At 36.2% G+C, this 19382-nt stretch overlaps 1 protein-coding gene across 2 annotated transcripts; it reads right to left on the bottom strand.

The window, feature by feature from the left end:
- Positions 1-262: 262 nt before the first annotated feature.
- On the bottom strand, positions 263-18562 carry HNF4G (hepatocyte nuclear factor 4 gamma). 2 transcript variants are annotated; one of them, XM_065628868.1, is made up of 10 exons: positions 18441-18562; positions 15337-15501; positions 13527-13621; positions 10368-10474; positions 6298-6453; positions 4041-4128; positions 1800-1952; positions 1386-1622; positions 777-899; positions 263-381 (listed from the first exon to the last, which is right to left on the bottom strand). In XM_065628868.1, the coding sequence occupies exons 1-10, from the start codon at positions 18560-18562 to the stop codon at positions 263-265; spliced, it is 1365 nt and encodes a 454-aa protein (XP_065484940.1). The 2 variants fall into 2 exon arrangements, with proteins under 2 accessions (XP_065484940.1, XP_065484939.1); XM_065628867.1 differs by having other exon boundaries at positions 15337-15505; positions 18445-18562.
- Positions 18563-19382: the final 820 nt, after the last annotated feature.

Raw genomic sequence — 19382 nt, 5'->3', positions numbered from 1 at the left:
GTACATGGCAGTCAGAACAGTGAGTATTACTTCCCAAATCATGAGGTGTTTTAAGAAGCACCCACAGTAGTGGCTGCTGAGGAAATAACTTCCCTTATCATCCTGAGATTTTAAATGTGCAAGTGTCCTACCAGTTTATCTAGTGCATAAAAAAGAAGGAAGGAAGGAAGGAAGGAAGGAAGGAAGGAAGGAAGGAAGGAAGGAAGGAAGGAAGGAAGGAAGGAAGGGAGGAAGGAAGGAAGGGCAAAATAGACAAATATTATCACAATGGTTTTTGTTTCAAAATAGATTGCTGTGCAATGACTGAAGCCTGATTTGTAAGCGTTTTGTATTCTTGCCCAGAGCCTTGAGGAGGGGAAGGTAACGGGGTTTCTGGAGTTGCTGAAAAAGAATATAGAAAGAATTACATATTTCTATATTCCGACCTATTCTGCATACATATATACCTACTACTGTCCCAAAATGAAGTTCTGTTACATTTGGCATGCTAGATAAATAGGATATTTTATTTATCAGATTTTTTAGTTTTTTAAAAATCGTGCATGTGAAACCAATGATATATCAGAATAGTGCTGAATTTTAAAAATCAGATTAAATTCAGGTCAAAGTCGCTTACTTAAGGTTGTTTATATACATATTTTTTTAATGCACAATTATTTTCATTTCAGAATTATGATGAAATAACTCTATGAGCACTGACAGGCCACCATTCTAGTTAATATTTTTAACAGTAACACTGAAGTGTTATGACAGAAGGTTAACTTGTAATTACTTACAAATCTGTTCTGTATGTACAGGAGCAGACATTGAACTTATGAGGATAGTTTGGCCAGTTAATGGATCTTGGGCTAAGTGAGGATGTACTGGATGATGCAGATGACTGGCATCATTAGAAGTACCTGCAAAAAGAACATGAGCACACATCAATTTAAAAGAGCATGTTGTTGCCAGTGAGTTATATTGCAATAATTACATTTCCAAAGAACAAATATTTTGATTGGCAATTTGAATAATTGTCTCTGGGTATTCATTAAACAATTTAACCAGACTTCAACCATATTAAGTACTGTGTTTATTTTCACTGTTTTGACTGCTTTAACAGTGAATTTCATTAAATATTTGTAAAGATTCTTCCATCTGCCTAGAGAGTCGTATGACTAGATACCCAGCAATGACTGAGAAGTACACAACACAATCTGAGGTTGTAAGACTATGACTAAACGAGTGGCCAAGACAAGAAGGCTTTAGCTAACAATCATATGACTCAAAGCTCAGCCAGCAGGGCAGCGGTCAAAGTGCTCGCTTACATCATAATTGCCTCGACATCCCAGTATGCTAAAGTTGACATAATACAACATAGTAAATTTAAAAAGTTGTTAGCTTACCTCCCAGTAACATTTCCTGAAGCAAACTGTCAATTTTAACAATTCCAAATAATTTAACCAGTTGTATTTGTTCAATCATTTGCCAAGTGATGCTCTGGAGTGTAGGCAGTAGAAGCAGAAGTTCTCCAAATCTTCCTCGGGAGTCATACTGACGGTCATTAATATAATCCTCTAAACTGATTTGGACTTGGAACCGCATGTTCTTAATCTTCATTGGATTACTCAGACCCTTTGCATCTTAAAAAATGACAAAAACTTAAAGTCAAGGCAGATTATGATTTGGGAGGAGTGCCTTTTTTTCATTTTATTCTTTCCCATCCAGCTAGATAACATGAGCAGGTGCAACATCAACAAAAATTACTTTCAATATAATAACGTGTACAATAATTCTGAGAGATATTTTCAAAAAGGTACCTGGATCAAAAAATACAATTGCTTTCAAGCAAGCGTACTCATTGTCATCTATTTGAATTTCCTGGAAGGGTCGAACTAGTTCATCTAGAATCCGATTTGCCACTCGGCTGATCTCTACTTCAGTACTGTTGCGATGGATTATGTAATTGTTGCCTTGGAGAGAAAGAATACCAACATATGGATTGATATAAAGACTTTGATGTAACATACTAGATGTAGTCCATTTTCAACAGCACCTTTTATTCTGCCTAATCAAATTGTTTAATATTTTTTAAAATAATAACTCTTCTTTGTATCATACAAAACTGTTCTTTGCAGGTAAAGTATATGTATGAAATACAACTGTCACCCATTAAATAATCTGCGCATGTAAATACACCAACACATACAGCTACTGATTAGTCCACAAGACTGAGGTCCATGTTTGAATGCAGAAGCATGGAGCAAGAAGGTCTTTATCTTTACATAATAGCTGAATACAATGATAAACTGATCTTAAAATTTCATGTTTCCCCATTAAAATAATAAATCTAAAGCTGAATGATCAGGATTTGTCAATGGACAAAGAAGCCTTTCTTCCAGAGGAGGCACCACCAGGAATATTTCTAACAAATGCTTCTGCTACTCCTAATAAAATTTAGAAGCATCTTAATATTTTCAGTGAAGAATGAATTTTCCCTGCTCTTTTAATTCAAAATTTTCATTTTGGAGAAGTCTCCATCATGGCATCTTAATTTACCTTCTGTCCAGAAATCATTTGACATAAGTGCTGAGAAAAGTGGGAAAGCCACAGAGCTTCCAGAAGCCACCAAGCAGTTTTTGAAAGAAAAGCTGATTATTATATTGGTATTGATATATCACAAGACATCCATACCAAAACAACTCATAAGCTCTACAGATATGTACCTCCAAATATCAAAAATAAGCCTTGGAGCCTCAAACTGTTTCTTCTTTCAGTATATATGCTGATGTTGGTGATGTTGACTATCATTTTCTGCTTATTATTTTCTCATTATTTGCCCTTATTACCTCCTAACCCAAATAATGCTGTAAACATTTCCTTTTTATTTCTGTTAATTTTGTCAGTAAAACTGTTATCTAAAGAACTATGTCATGAAAGGACTGATGCAGAGTAGTATTTCCAGCACAAGCCCTTCCTGTCCCTTTAATGTTACCTTATGTATAAAAATGAATTCAGCTGATTAAGAGCTATGTAAAGGAAGGCCCAAAGAGGAAGGAGAACAAGTAGCAGAAAACCCCCTTGCACCAGCGGAGAACCTAGTCTGAGTCTATATTCTGCATAATCTCGCCTCACATCAAAAATCCTGTCCAAGAAGACCTACACATTTTCTCACAAAACAGCCCAAGTGCTGCACATGTTTAATGAGACTGTTTTTGCCAGGGTGCACTTCAGACGGGCAGAGAACTGTGTCAACCAACACTAACAAATGCCTCATCACATCACTATTAACACAGGCACACATCTCGTCGTATTACTGTGCTTCTCTCTTGTGTGAATGGAGAGGAGACATGCTTCCACCATGCGATGATGTCCCCTTCCCTAAAGCCATGCTCTCTTTATACAACCCAGTGAAGGAGACATTTCAAATGACCAAGAATATGCTTATATGGGTGTGACTCCTCGCTCTGCCATGGATGCACCAACCTCCCACATGGCAGCGGACAGCAGGCAAGCTGTTTACAGGATGGCCACATGGTGACTGTCAAGGCAGCAGTGAGAGGACTCTTGGGAAAGCGGGTTGCAGAGAACAGGCTGTCCAATTTTCTAGCCTGTAGGGTCTTCTCTGACTATTTCTGAAGGGCTCTCGGGAAAGATCCAGATAAATGGTTTTGACGAAGACTGAAACAAGTCTATTTGCCACTGGATGGCTGCTCCTCTCTTAAGCAAAGGTTTTATATGGGGTTTTTTGTTGTTTTGTTTTGGTTTTTTATGGACAAAAGTGCAGAAAGGACACTAATGTAAAGAGACAATCTGCCAGAATTTCCCTGAAGTTGCAGTTTCTGGTATCCAATAAACCTTTAGCTGTATTAACTCACACAAAACTGTCCACCTGCTTTTGCTGGAACAGGGCACATGACATTATGTCATTAATAGCTATTTGGCATTCACAGAATACATTGCTTTGATTGTGCCAGAACAGTTGCCCCACTTAAGTGATTACATGGTTGCTAATGTACTGTAACATCATCATTATTAATTAAAACAAAAACAATATTTACCTAAAAGTAAAATGTCCTTATATGCCATGGACCGTTTTGCTGCTCCAAGCAACAGGTGTTCCCCAGCATGTGCTCTTAGGAGGGCAACCTCCGGAGAAAAACAGTAGACTCATTAGAAGATAAAGCACTAAGTTCCAATAAAGGCAAAAGAAATGAGGATGCATATTACCATGAGTGTATTCAGCTATAGGTACATGTTTAAGACTGTTAATATTCTAATGTAAAATGTAAAGTGGATGTAAAAACCTTAGCACTATATTAACAGCACACTATAATTAAATTGTCCTCTGTCACTTCTAGCATTTGGTCTAGCTTTTAAACATGCGGGTCTGCAAAATACTTCTCTATAAATACTTGAATTTTTTTCGTAGTGCCTATTCCCTTGACAAAGTTTTCTCTGTAATTTTAAGTTGACACTAAAGACTAAACTGTTACAGTAAATTTGTCACTACCAGTGTCTCACTTTTCTTAACTTGAGCAAAAAAGTTAGGTGGCACTTAAAAGAGCTTTTTCCCCAACAAAGCCAGATATGCTGAAATATCCACTACTGTCAACAAAGAGGAAAACTGATTCATACCAGGAAGGCATTTAAAAATGTGGTAATTAGTTTACTCTTTGTCATCTATTTACTTTTGTTTGGTTTTAATGTCTGCTTGAACCTTCAGTTTCCTCAAGGAACTCCTCTCTTGGCAAGTAACTATTTTCTTCCAAATCCAAACCAATACTTTATGGGTTATGTAAAGGTACACAGCACCTAGGAATACTTAATTGTTAAGACTTTTCAGATTCTCAGTAGAGTTAACTTATATGCTCTGGCCTGCTCTATGGTTTGTAAATCAGACTGATTCCCAGATCGGGAATCATTTGTTCAAAACCAGATGGTCTATTTTATAACTAAATGCACAATTCCCCTTACAAAGAGGCTATCACAAATGCAAAAGTGTCATTTGTTTTAACTCCCAATACCTTTGTTAATACTCTTCTAAGATACTTAAGGTTCTGGAGTATTTCCCAAAAGGTACTCTTCAAGCTGCACGGCAGGGGTGTTTTCAGCCTATCTTTCTAAGCTGATTTTTTTTTAATACAGACAGGAATTTTTTAACGAAGTCTGATCCCTTCTCTTTTCCTTCATGCCATCTTAACAGTAAAACCAGAAATATTTTTGCTTGCTTTTGTTTCCCTTGTGTAACCAATGCATTTAAAATTCTCCTTCACATGGACGGATTTTTAACTTATTCCAGTATGTTGAGCTTGTGCACACATATCATATTCTGTGGATCTGCAAAGACATCTTTAAGCTCCTATTTTGGGGGGTCTTCTGTGGCCTGAAACACCTCCATATTCCTGAGGAAGAGTATAAAAGGGAATGAGCTCAGTTTGAGTCTCAAACCCAAGGATGATCTAACCCTCCTTGCAGGATTTTGTTAAAGACTAAGAAACTGAAGAGGCAAAAAGGAGGAATTACTCCTCACACTTCACAGTCATTTTCAAGCTGAATCAGATTTTAGTGGACTGGAATCAAGTGATTGTGAGACATGAATTAATCTCCTGCCCAGGCAGCCAACGAGAGAACTGCTTACCACAAAGTGGAGAAACTGGTTCTGAGTGTGCCAGTAAAACTTACTCTGAAACCCAGTGATATGTTAGGATATATTACAGATGTGATGATAGATCAGACCTCTGTCATAAAAACCCTTAAGAATTTTCAAGATCTGATGCATTTTCCGTCACACTCATTATATACAACATAGTTTTAGTATATTGTGTTATATGAAAGATTATTTGCTATGGATTGATAACAGTATGTATGGCGTTTGTTAGAGATTTTAATGGCTTTTATTTTTTGCAAGTACAGAAGACCTGCTTCAAATGAAAAAAAAACAGGCTGTCTTAAACCATATTATAAAGAAAGGTGAACATGTAATAAATACTCTGCAAGATCAGAAAAAACATGGGGTTTTTTTATAATATTTTTTTCACTTTTGCATGCAGCTTTGTATCTCTGCTTCCAAAAGAATACAGAAAAGCACAAAACACTGGAACACATACTGGTTTGCTGCTTCTTTTTTTTAATGTGCTAGAGCCTTACAAACTTCCTCTATTTTTTTGTGGTGGTGCTATTTCAAAACTTTAAAGAATTTTAAGACGTTCCAGCTCTATTTGATCTTAAAATAAAGGAGTGTTTAATCATAACACTTAAATATCACAGAAATATCAGGGCAGTAATTAAAGTTCTCTCTTTGGTCTCCCCTTATACCTGGTCATCCAGTGGTAATTCACAGAAGCCTGGAATATATTTAGCCCATTCCACCAGGACCAAAAGTTGTTGCTTCATAGATTCACAGACATCACTAATACTAGCAATTTTCTTAACATTTATGTCAGTGCTAGCACCAGGACTGGAGATTGAGATCTGGCCATAGTGAGAGAAAAAATTAACAATGTTAAATTTCATATAATTGCATTTTCACTAGTTAACAGCATATTTAAGAAAAAATCGCAGTAGTAATTATGCATACTCTTGAGAAATTCCTTCACCATACGGACCATTAGTCTGCACATAAATGATACAATTTTATTTATCATTATTACCAGTGTGTATTATAGTATGTTAAAAATTACACTATTCTTATCTTGATACAATATCTTCTCATTCCGAAGTACTATTTTTAAATTTTAAACCCTTTATTACTGGGGGGAGAGGGGGCAGCTTTTCCTTTACAAAGGTTGATATTTGCTTAATTTCAAAAAAAGAAAAAAAGAGCTCATAGGAGCATGCAGTAACATTAAGGTCAAAGAAAGAGAGAGATAAAGGGGTAGCATGTTCTTCTAGTGAAAAGATAAGTATCATTAACTTTGGAAAGTAAAATGGGGGTTCTGTAGTGCCTGGAGGAGAATGGTTTGTAATGATGAAGCAGCAGTATAGGCAGAGGCCTGAGACATTTCAGAGCAAATGTAAAGGAGTGTGCATTAGACCACCTGCAGTGAACAGTGTTCTGTGAAATAAGAAGACAGCAATATATTTCTGGGCCTGAAGCTGGGGCACTTTCACACAATCACTGAGCCAAATCCTGAAATTCTTAATGACTTTTCAAGTAAAGGAAGAAAACCAGGCTTGCTCTTAAGCCAGGTAGGAAAGACAACATAAGATAAAGCCAAGCCTGAGAAAAGGTCAGTTTATAGTTGCCATTATACCAGGGAAGAAAAAAGAAGAAGAAAGAAAGAAGACAGAAGAAAAGAAAGAAGAAAGAAGACAGAAGAAAGAAGAAAGAAGAAAGAAGAAAGAGGGAAGATGAAAGAAGAAAAGGGAAAGACAAAAAGGGGAAGAAAAAGAAAAAGAAAAAGAAAAAGAAAAAGAAAAAGAAAAAGAAAAAGAAAAAGAAAAAAAGACCCCACCACAACAACAGCAAAACCTCACCACTGTAAAAGGCCTACTAAACTGACTTTCACCTTACTTTTTGTTATAGAAAGCATACTCGGGAAATTCTGTAATTTCATTATCTCCCCCCACCCAAAAAAATTTGTTTAATCTACCAGTATTGTGTAGCTACAAATTTCAGGATGGTGGATGCTATTTAGGTTGACTCCTACCAGATCCCCTTCACTTCCAGATCAATGTTAAATCCCCCAGTGAGATCTGTGGTGAAACCTTATTATCCTTGGGTCATCAAAAGGAGCTATACTTCTGAACTAAAGCTCTGTGCTTCCTACATAATTCAGTAGTCTAAAACACTGAAAACATCTTAGATATAAATGGCAGTTAACCAGCTGAACATTAGTTCTCAGGAAAATACAGCAGCTAAGCAGGTGAAAAAATCCTCAGACACCTAATTGAAAGGTTATCATGTAAGAAAAAGTTAAAGGTATTGTTTCTTTGTAGACACAGAATTTGCGAAACCCCTGCTGTAATCACGAGTCCATTTCTGGCATCTGTTCTACAAAAACGTAGTTGAAATACTGAATATCACTGAGGTGAAAGTTACCAGAACAATTCACTCTAGAAAACCTTCAGTACAGAAAGAGAGTAAAGAAATTCAACATATTTCATTTTTTCCAGGAGAGTAAGAGGAGTCTTGATCATGATTCAAAAGTACCTACACAGAGAAGAGTTCTGATAGCAGGAGACACTCTCATCTACCAGAAAAAGATACCACCGTGCATCAACTACGAGTTAATTCAAGAAGGTGAAGAACAGGCAGGTTGTTTAACCATTAGACTTTCTGACTCATGAACTTACTACATTGTCCTTCCTTTTATATCTTTTAACCAAAGCTATGCATCTTTATAAATTGTATCTTATAGGACAAACTATGGACTCTGTGCTGAAATTACTTGCTGAGCCTCTGCTGGGGATTCATGGGATGACTCCCATGGAGCTCATTATGAATACCTAGGCTTGCATCACTTCAAAAGCATATGGAGCTGAGAACTTTCCTCTTTCTATTTCTCAGTTGCTTTAACCTGCCTCTCATTTCTGGGGTGCAACATGGGAGTTGCTGACTTCACAGAATCATAGTTCAGCCCAGGTTGGAGGGGACCTCAAAAAGCCATCTCATCCAACTTTTTGTGAGAAAGGGAGACTAGATGATGTTACCTACCACCCTGTCCAATCACATCTTGAAAAACTCCAGTGACAGAGACTCCACCACAGCCCTGTGAAGGTTGTTCCAGTGATTGATTGTTCTCACTGTAAAAAATTTCTGTCTTACAGTGAGATTAAACCTCTCCTGGTGCAACTTGTAACCATTAATGACTTGATGAACATGACCATATAACACTATATGCCTATCGTTCTGAGAACCATCAGAGACACATCTTTACTCCTATGATAGTCCAGTATGTCTTTTTCATATCTACACAACCTAGAAAGCCTCTCCTGGGTCCGTAGGAGAAATATCAGACTTGGATAGTTCGCCCCTGTAAATGATCTTCAGGGATAAAATAATTCCTTTTCTTTATTTTAACATGAAAATTTTAAAAGGGATGAATCTCACCTTCTTCCTCATTTCACAGCTGAAGGACTTGGCTAATGATTTGTGACACTACCACGTCTTCCAAGTCCCTCCACAGGACTGAACTCATCTTACAGACTCACTCAATTGAAGAAAAACAAAGATTTTTAAGAGACTTTTAAGATAACTTTTCTATCATGTTAATGTGACTCTTGGTCTTTGAGGCCAAGATCGTATCTTCACATATGGTTGGCATAGTGGGAGCAATTCCCTCTACTACAACATACCAAGTAATAAGTAGAATAAATTTGTGTGTATACTCAGGGTAATGTTTGAGGCCAGGAATCTACAGGCTGAAAAGAACTTTGTGGCAGGAGAGGCTGAGGATGTAATCCTGTTTAGGACAGCTCTTATTCCTGAGTTGCATATAGCAGTTGTAAATGATTAAGGGAGTAACACAAAAAAAGCACAATAAGCAAGTTCAAAGAATTACTAAGGAGGTAAAAATAGGCATATTTTTCATGCTGTATAGGTATGAAAGGTAGAAAGGTCCATTATGTTCAGCTAGTCTGCCCAGACACGCAATATGTGCCAAAGACTATCACCCAGTAATTCCTACATCAATTCTTTACAGACAGTTCCACCCTAAGAGAGATGCTGATAAAGGATGAGATTATGAAACATTTGGGGATGTATAAATCAGTCAGCATGAAATCATAAAGGTGGCAGTTAAATTCTAAGTAAGTTAGTAGAGGTGCAAGAATGCAGAATCAATGACCATGATTTATCTGAGGTGCAGAAAAGGACTGGAGACTGTTCCATTCAGCAATTGATTGGATAGGAAGAAAAAAGAAGGAAAATGAAGTTCAGATGAGACAAAGAAAATTTAAAAGCGAGATGTGAATAGACTCTGCAGTTGGAACACTTCTGTTTGCCTTATTTATTATGTCTAAGGATATTAAAAATTTTATTTTCAAAAGAAAATAAGGAAATGAGTGTCCACACCCCTTTGAATGTAATGTCTTTGGACAATTTTTTTGCTAATGTTTCATGAGAAAGCCAGCGTCAAGAATAGATAGATGCCACCAGCTCCCTGAGACAGCAACTGATTTAAAAGCAGTCAGAACCATAAAGCTTTATTAAGAAAGGTGCCTAGAACATATTGTCCTGGACAAAGTAGAATTTTTTTTTTATTGACTTTGCTTTAAGAATGTATTCTATTATTTTTCTTTCATTGCGAAGCGGAAGCTGGGTGCATTTTGAAAGTAGAATAACGTAATCCCAATAATTATATTCAGTAAGAAACTGAAAAGTATTTAATCTTAGAAAAAATAGTTTTAAAGTCATAAAAAAATGTTGTGGTTTATCTCAGTACCTGACGGGAGAGTGTCTCAGCTTGTGACAATGTGCTAATAGAGGGAATGTTGGAGCCATCAAAAGTGTTTCTTCTTGTACTTATCCTGTCCCGTTCGTTTTGTACAGCTGGAAAAGAATAATAATCTCATTTATTGACTTGTAGACATTGCCACATAATATAATTTCAGAAGTTTACTAGATAACTACAATAATCAAAAGGTATGACATTCAAAAAAGACCTTGTGCTTTTAGTTGTCAGTAATGAGGAAGGGTGACGATATATGTTTATGGTCTTTATCTGTATATAGTTTGCCTGTAGAAACTACGTGTAACTAATCATAGATGGATACTGAATAATCAGCACTTTTGTGACTGGCTTTATTACAGTAAAACCTCTTCTTCCTTTGAACTTGAACACATGCTGTCATTTTGTTATTTTAACCAGTTTAATAAGTGAGGCTTTACGATAATAGTAGAAATGGACATCTCCAGACTGCTGAACAGGTCAGGAGGTACAGCACCACCACTGACAAAATGTCTCAGTCAGAGGAAGTGTGAAAGTTATACTCCTGCTCTCTTCTGAGAAACCTGAAACAGGAATGAATCATGAACTAAATCCACTAGTAAGATAATTCTGAAACTTAAATCTCATGGTCCTCCTCAGTGACATTGCATTCCTAGACAGTTTACAGAACATTAACTAAGTTAAAAAAAAAAGGCACTAAAAAAGTTTTAGGCCAGTAAGTTTTGTCTTATGGGGTCCAAAAGAAGGTAGTTGAAAGGGCTTTGGATAAAGAATCCTTAATCAGCACATGCAAGGCTTATGAAGCAACAAGCCTAAGTTTTGAACTGAAGCAAGAAGGAAAAGTAAAACTATCAATCAGATTTTTCTAAAACCTAGATCATGTCCAAGGTTAGGCCAAGGAGAAAAGAAAAAAAAAAAAAAAGTTCTGCTGATAAAAATCTTTTTATTGCACAAGGAATCTCATCATCTTTTAAGAGCAGCAGCTTTATTTCCAAAGATACGTTTGCTGTTTTGTGGGAAACAATCTGCATTACAGAATTTAGGAGTAGTACCAAAGGCTTCAATAAAAATATAAAATATTCTATACACTGAGTAGTTTTCAGGGTTTATCTGAACAATGCACATAGTTTATTCCAGAGGTGTACTAACTTTTTGCCAAGGACACTCACTGATGGGCCTTTTATTAAGGTCACAGTAAGAAATGTTGTGCACTGATAAACACAAAGCAGTAAATGTTCCTGCAGACAGGAAACAAAAAATATAACCTTTTTAAAAGAATGGAGAAAAAACTGAATCTCAGCAGCTTAAGAGCTATATAGACAATTAAAAGAAGGTCAGCACTGATTAAGTATTAGAAAAATAGTAAGCTATTCTGACAATCACTAGTGAAAGCCATTGGTGGAGCACTTTGAGAATCATAAGGAAATGCTTCATTTTTCTCCTGCGTATGCATAAGTTTTGATTATTAGACTGGATTCTCTGTCTTGCTAAAGTCTTTTTGTCAGTTCAGGCTAAAATTACCTTATACAGAGGCTCCAAGAGGAAGGGGGAATATTTGCTCAAAGAGAGCTTATATAGCTTTTACCAGCTGAATCCTTTCTCACCTCCACCCTGAAGAAAACAATTTGCTAGAACCAAGCTGAGAAACTATGATGTAGACTATGCTACACTTATGCTACGAGACATCCTCTGATGGTGTAGGGAGGAATAGAACAACACACAAGTAGTGAAATTTACAGTTCAGCATTTTGAATTATTTTAGCACTAGAAAGTCTTGAATAAACATGGCTTGGATGCAATGAAAAGTGAAAGTTTTACAGCTGGTGGGACCAGAAGAGGCAGAGCAGTGTAAATTATGTTAAAAGTTCTGTGTGGGATATATCTTCACAAACATGAGTCAGCAGCATGCCTCATGGCAATGTCAGCTAGCCATGCACCAGGCTGCATTAGCAGGTTGAGGGTAGTGATTGTTTGTCTGGTTTAGGCTCCCCAGTACATGAAAGTTGGTGGGAAATGGAGAAGTGTCCAGTGGAGGGCTATGGAGATGCAACGCGCAAGGTGAATCAGAGAGAGGCATCTTTGTTTATAGGGAAAAGAGAGGTCTGAGTGGAGGTGGGGTTTATAGAAAATGGAGACAGATTCTTCTCAGATGCACATTGAAGGACAAGAGACAATGGACACTAACCTAATTGCAGTAAGACACATTCCAACTATAGATAAGGAAAAAGCTCTTTCCACTGAGGGTAGTCAAGCATGGAAGAAGTTGCTGAAAGAGGTTGTGGGATCTCCCCTCTCAGGGATGGTATAAATCCATCTGGAGAAGGTCCCAAGCAACCTCACTGAACCTAGAAGTCAGCCTTGCTGTAAATGGGGGCCTGGAGTCGATAACTTCCAGATGTCCCTTCTGAGCTAAATTATTCTTTAATTTGAGGTTTTAGAAGTCTGTGAAGCTCTGCTTTTTGCAAAACTTTTATGGCTTTTGTGAACAAATGGGTCTTCCCTTTTCTTCACATCAGATTGATAATATATATATTATTGATTTTAATGGCTTAAATTCCGAAAGGCTAAACTGCGTTCAAGGCGATACACAAGAATTAGCAAACCTATTTCATACATACAGAGTGTAACACTGTTTAGAATATCCCCATCCAGCTGCAAGGAGAAAATCCATTTTAGCTCATACCAAAACCCTATAATCACTAGCAAAGCAATACTATAGTATAGATATACAAGAGTATAAAGAAACAGCTTCCTTTATCTTAAGAAAGCTATGTATAGACTAAAAATATTATAGACTAGTTATAGTGCAGGAGAACTGTGCACCTTTACATTGCAGACTGGCCTTCAGGCAGATATATCATGCTCCTAATAAAAGAGGTGGCAAAGCTTGTGATGAAAGAACCATTTTTGAGTGTTTACTTGAATCAGATCAGGGAGACTTTCACCTCTACATCATAATTTCCAGTGAAGTAACAGTCCCAACAACCCAATGCAAAAATCCTCTGATATTCCCACTGCCTTTCTTTTGCTATTGCTCTGCTCTTGTGGTCATTTGGTCTTTCCATGCTGGAGTTTTTGTAGAATTTTTATTACATTTTAAAACTAATTTAGATTATTTCTCTCTGTATATCAAATAATAAATGATTCTATTACCTTCTTTTTTCATTCCTGCTCGAAAACACTTTTTTAAACGACAATATCTGCATTGATTCCTTTTATCCTTGTCAACAACACATTGCCGGTTGAATCTATCAGAGACAAGAAAAGGTAGATGCATAAAGCATTAATAAAGCATCACCCTGATTATGCAGAAAAACAAAACAAAAAACAACCAAACAAAAAAAAAAAAGGCAAACAAAGCAAAACAAAAACACGAACAAAAAACCCCCAAACCTAATCTGGACTGTCAGGACATTATCTATAACTACAGACTTTCTTCTCCTGTTGGATTTTTCAACTTTTTATTAATCAGTCTTGAGAGCTGGAGGAATATATGTGTGTGTATAGGCACATATATCCATTGGAATGGGCAAGTATGGAAAATTTTGGACTTATGTGCATCATTTACATCTCAGTGTATTTGTGAGATATGTCAGCAACTGGTTGCATCAAATGGCAGTGAGGGGGGAAATAAGAAAAGCCGCAAATAGAAAAAGGAAAGGACAATCAAGGAAAAAGCCAAGTGTCACTGGCATGAAGAAGTCCTTAGCTGCCAAACCAGTACCCTTGGGTGGCAAAGTTTACTCCTTCTGGGAGATACCAAAGAACAAGCTACATGTTGTATCATTACAGATGACAATCTAAACATGAAAGGGGAAGAAAATTTTCTAACACCACAATGACATAAAGACGTGAGGAAACACACAGAGCATGACACTGCAAGAAGGCTCACTCAAGCTCTCATGCACACCTATGGGTATGCCTAAGGGAAATGTATATGAGCCATCCCCTCCCTCCCTGTTTGCTTCTGCCTTTTTGCTGTGTGTTTGTTGGAGAAACAGATCTGTGTTTTGCAGAGCTCTTTTTGAATTAACTTATGTCAGCCCTTGTCACACCACTTTAGGGGTATGTCTATGCTATATCACTGTGGTATTTCTATAAGGGAGAGATTTCCTTATAAGGGGATTAAGCAACCACAGAAGAGTGTAGCAAACAACATTTTCAGTAATAAACCATTCTTTAAAAAAAGTTTTCTCCTTTAGTCATTTGTCTAAAGTCACAGAGCTTTCCATATATTCTGTGCACAGCTTAAAACTGACATTTTACGCACTTGCGCCTGCACAGAGCAATTCGTCAAATATGGTGCACAGACCTGCAGTGCGATAATTTGGGCAGCGAGACATCTGGAAATTAGCACATTGCCATTCAGACTGACAGGGGGCAAAATGGTCATTCAAAAGAGCAGTGTGTCAGCCAAAGTGGGAAGATGTGCAGATGTGCTTGCATAGCCCTTAAAACAAGACTCATAAATCTTAGACTTTCTATTCAGAAACTGCCTTCATAAGAAAAAAAATTTAGAAAACAGTTAAGAATTATACTTTTCACATTGCCACTGAAAATATGAGAATTTTTCCTGGTTTTGTTTTCTTGGTTTTTTGTTTGGGGTTTTGTTTGTTTGTTTTGGTGAGTTTGTTTGTTTGTTTGTTTTTCAGGAGAATCACCTTTGTAATCATTAATAAAAGAGGGAAATAGGTCTTCAGCGATGTAATGACATCAACAATATCAACAGACATCTGGAATGTAGTATCTGGAATGTGCAATATCAAGTAGTCTTGAATTAAAGACATTTTTTTCCAATCATAAGAATATACCATGAACCACATGCTCATCAAAAATGCTTGTTAGAATCCCTTAAGAAAAAGGACATAGTTCTGAAAAGTCTGAAAAGATCTGAATGTAATTTTTGCTTGCATTCATTAATTTAGACAAACTTTTGCATAATCTAGACAAACTTTTGCAATACCTGCATGTATAGACGTGATTTTTCCGTATACTGCGTCTAAAGAATCCCTTGCATCCATCACAGCTGGAAGCACCGTAATGTTTTCCAGTCGCTCGGTCTCCACATATTGCACAGAGACCACTGACCCCGTTGTCAGCAGCATTCATGTTGACAGATTCTCCTGAACTGTCTGAGGAGAGGCAAGAACAACATACGTAGTTACGGACAAGACTTTCAACAGCTACCTCATGAACAATTTGTACTTAAACGAAGGCTTTTTCTGGCCTTTTCTCTCTTAAATGCCACTTACTTTTCATATAGATTTTTATATTTTTATATACCAGATTATATCTGGTTCTGTCTATATCACTATCTGTCCAGATGAACACTTTGAAAGTTATAGAGATGTCAACAGAATTTATGAAGTTCACAACAACAAATAATTTTATTTAAAACTCTTTCCAACCGAAAAGGGTTAAAAATTAAAGTGTAACTCTGGATGTACAATTGCATATATTCTTACAAACATAAAGATGAACTTTGGCACAAAGCAGCGTTGCCTAGTTAGCTGGCAAAGATCTCATGTAGCAGTTTCACAGGAGCTGGCAATAACTGTCAACTTTCATACAAAGATGCACTTGCATATGTGACATTAAAAAGAAAAAAAAAAAAGACAGTTTTTGCACAATACTTAACGAAAAAAAAAGTTATGCTAAGAGGACTGTGTGTTATTTCCTTGAAAAAAATTTGCAAAGGAACACTGGTGCAGACTTTACTTGCACAAGAGAATATTAGCTATGTGACTAACAATTAGTCATCAAATATGACAAACAATACTGAAGAAATTCACCTGAAATCAACGCAGACATATTTATTCTTCTTTGAGTAACGATGTTTAACAGACATGTGCAAAGAAATAATTGCAAAATAGCTTTTTCTGTTATGCTTCTGGGTTTCAGAAGGAAAGCTGTTTGTAATTGCCCTAATCATTTGTAGTTGTTCAGTCAGGAAAAGAGTGCCATGTTAACTAGTTAGTCAAACATACAGTCAAAAGTCAAGTACGTGAGTTCATGAACAGGGGATAGGTCAAAAACTAAAACTGTTAATATTGATACATATTATTATTCATATAGTACTAAATCCAACTGAAAAATATTACACAAATATATTATAAAATTTTCATTGTGTCCTGAAGAGCTTAGAGTTTAAACAGAATTCTTTAGACAAAGAGGGCAGTAACGTTTTTTTCTGTTTTACAGATACAGAATTTATATGAATTACGTTAAAAATTGATTAAATAAAAATGAAATCTTAAAGGTAAGAATTCAGTTCTGTAAAGATTTTATTTTAAAATTGTTTGTCATGACTGGAAAATTATTTTTAAAAGTGGGTTACAGAATTACTTTAGCTAGAAATATGTAAAATCTTTCTTTTGGAGTCTGGTAATTTTGCATCAAAATGATACAGCAGAACAATTTGAAATGCAATATTCAAATTTAATGATGAAATATTTCATAGCAACATAAATTGTATATATATAAAAGGATATGCTTATTTTCCTTGGTATTGTTCTGAAACAAAACATCTGGGAAATTGACCTGATTTTGCAAAATTCTTTGATTTCAACAGAACTGCATGATCTGCCTGGATGTGGCTTGTGAAACTTCTCTGAATTATTCTCATTAATTTAGACAGCTAGAAAAGACACACGGGAAGGTCCATAAGAGGCAGCTTTCAGTTCCAGACTAGCACTGTAGCTACAAGACAATGTTTCTATAAATTCTATAAGAAAATACTTAGGTTAAACTCAAAGCAAACTCTAAACACAAAAAGGCTACACCTAATAACTAATAATTATCAAACTCTTACAGTGAATAATTTAAATAGCTATATCACCAACACATAATGCAACACAGCATAACCTCCCTAATCTGCTTTTCCGTTATATGTAACATTAACAGATCTGAAAGGGTGCTATTCAGCAAAAAACATATGACCAATGAAATCATCCATATTAGAACAGAAAGCAGAGAAATCATCTAAAAGTTACATAATCATTGTAATAGCTCCAAAATCACTTTGGGCATAAAGGTCTGTTTTTCCTTCCTCAATCAACAACCAAATCTACCTTTTTGTTTACTCAGCTTGCTTTAAAGTAACATCAGAAATACAGATAAAACTTCAAACCCAACAATAAAAACTAACTTAGGTTCTAAATGGCAGGAATAAGTAGAAATGCAGGTGCTAAGTATTTTTCCTGCAAATCACTAAATACTTGTTCTGCCTTTTAAAAATACATATTAAATATATCTATGAATTATATTTTATGATACAATAAAACAATTTTTAAGTACATTAGAACATTTGGAAAGCCATTTTAGAGTAGTTTAATTTGCCTTATACTTTTATTCACTTTAGCAGACTGACATTTCTTTTTTTTTTCCTTTGGTCAGCACTTGATGGCAGAATGAAATGATGTGCTTCCTATTACAAGCATAACTTATCCATACTATTTATTAAAAATTCATTGCATTAGAAATTACACCTAAAGTGTTACACCAAGCAAACACAAATAGTTTTTCTCAGCTAAACATTAGCCTCTAACAAGCAAAGTGATTTTTTCAAAAACGTTCATATATACACCTACCTAGAAAGACTAAATTAACATTTAAATAAATAAATTATTAGACCAGCAATTATAAACTAGGCATCAAGAAACAGTAGCTATTTTTTTTTCACAAGGCGCTGGATAATTTTGTCCTGTCCTTCTGAATGTTATATAGGAAATATACTTTGATGTCCAAACCGTCAATACTAGTTATTCATTTGTCTTACAGTAAATAAAACAACTGCTGAATACACCACTTTCTTCCTTCGATTAACTGACTGGTGACAGTACAGTTCAGTTACTTTATTACATACGACCTCTCTTTTATTTTCTTTAATGTAAAAGAATTATAATGTTATTAACTTAGAGTTGGTGATGAATCGTAAAAGATCAGATTTGTAGTTTGAAAACAATCCCCCCAATGCTCCATTAATAAAACATTTAACTAACACCTTATAGCATTACTAAGCTTCACTTTTTCTGTTAACTGGCTTGATTTTGCATCACAGAGCAGAACTCACCATTGCCATTACACAGAATCTGCATAGTTTCAAACTCCAGTGCTGTGTATGTTGGATCTAAAACTTCACTGTAGTTTGCCATGTCCATGTCTAGCATTGGTTCTGAGAGCCTCATCATTGAATGCAAAACCAGTGAAAAAGCTGCTCAAATGTACAACCTTCCCATTCTGTTTCACAGTGATTGATAATCCAGAGTTAACTATGACTCTGTCACTTAGTGCTGCAATGGGAGGAGCTGGAAAACTGCTTCTGCATGCTATATTCTACCTGGGGTTTTTTTTGGTTGGTTGGTTGGTTTTTTATGATACAAGGCAACCCTTCTGATAAACTTGGAATGCTTGATGAAATAATCTTATCAGGAGTTGTACTGGTTTCAGTTCTTGAGTGAACCCAAGGACGTGCAGGAAGCTTTCTGTCTCCTATGCCGAGCTACACATTGGGTGGTACAAATGGTCCCAAACAAACCACTCCAGTTGTTCTGTGCAAAGAGACTGTAGGTTAATATGTCATTTTTCTCTCTTCAGAACAACAAGGAAGTGTGATACAATTATGGATTATCCTTATACCCCAAATATCCATAATATTTTAAAAGACAGCTGCAAAACCTTACATTTTTACAACTGTTAGCGTTCTTTAACAGTAGCAATGAGCTGGCTGTGTAGGCATGCTCAACCAAGGGCCCAAGGAACACAAGCTGTGCAGCAGGAAAGGCCAGTTTATAGATCCCCTTCATCACACACTGTGCTGCTGCAATGGCTCCAGGCAGTGGACCTCACACACTCTCAGAAGGTGGCTTCCTGCTCCAACTCTTCTTCATACGAGATGTGATGGCAGCACGTTGTTTTTTTTTTTTTTTTCAAGCACCATTCAGACACACAGGAAAAAAAAATCATTCGCCTTCTCCGAAAAGAAGAATCTCTGGCTAGGTCCACTGCTCA

The sequence above is a fragment of the Caloenas nicobarica genome, chromosome 2, assembly GCF_036013445.1.
Source record: "Caloenas nicobarica isolate bCalNic1 chromosome 2, bCalNic1.hap1, whole genome shotgun sequence".
Lineage (NCBI taxonomy): Eukaryota > Metazoa > Chordata > Aves > Columbiformes > Columbidae > Caloenas > Caloenas nicobarica.
The sequence above is the reverse complement of the archived record's forward strand: the minus strand, read 5'-3'. Positions and strand labels throughout refer to the sequence as shown.

Bases quoted from the DNA above. Each gene is read 5' to 3' on its own strand.
- HNF4G (XM_065628868.1), bottom strand. From the start codon at position 18,562: ATGATGAGGCTCTCAGAACCAATGCTAGACATGGACATGGCAAACTAC. The intron at 10,475-13,526 runs GTAATAGAATCA...ATTCTTTTCCAG, and splicing joins AGCAGGAATGAAAAAAGAAG to CTGTACAAAACGAACGGGAC. The intron at 382-776 runs GTAAGTAATTAC...ATTCTTTTTCAG, and splicing joins TGTACATACAGAACAGATTT to CAACTCCAGAAACCCCGTTA.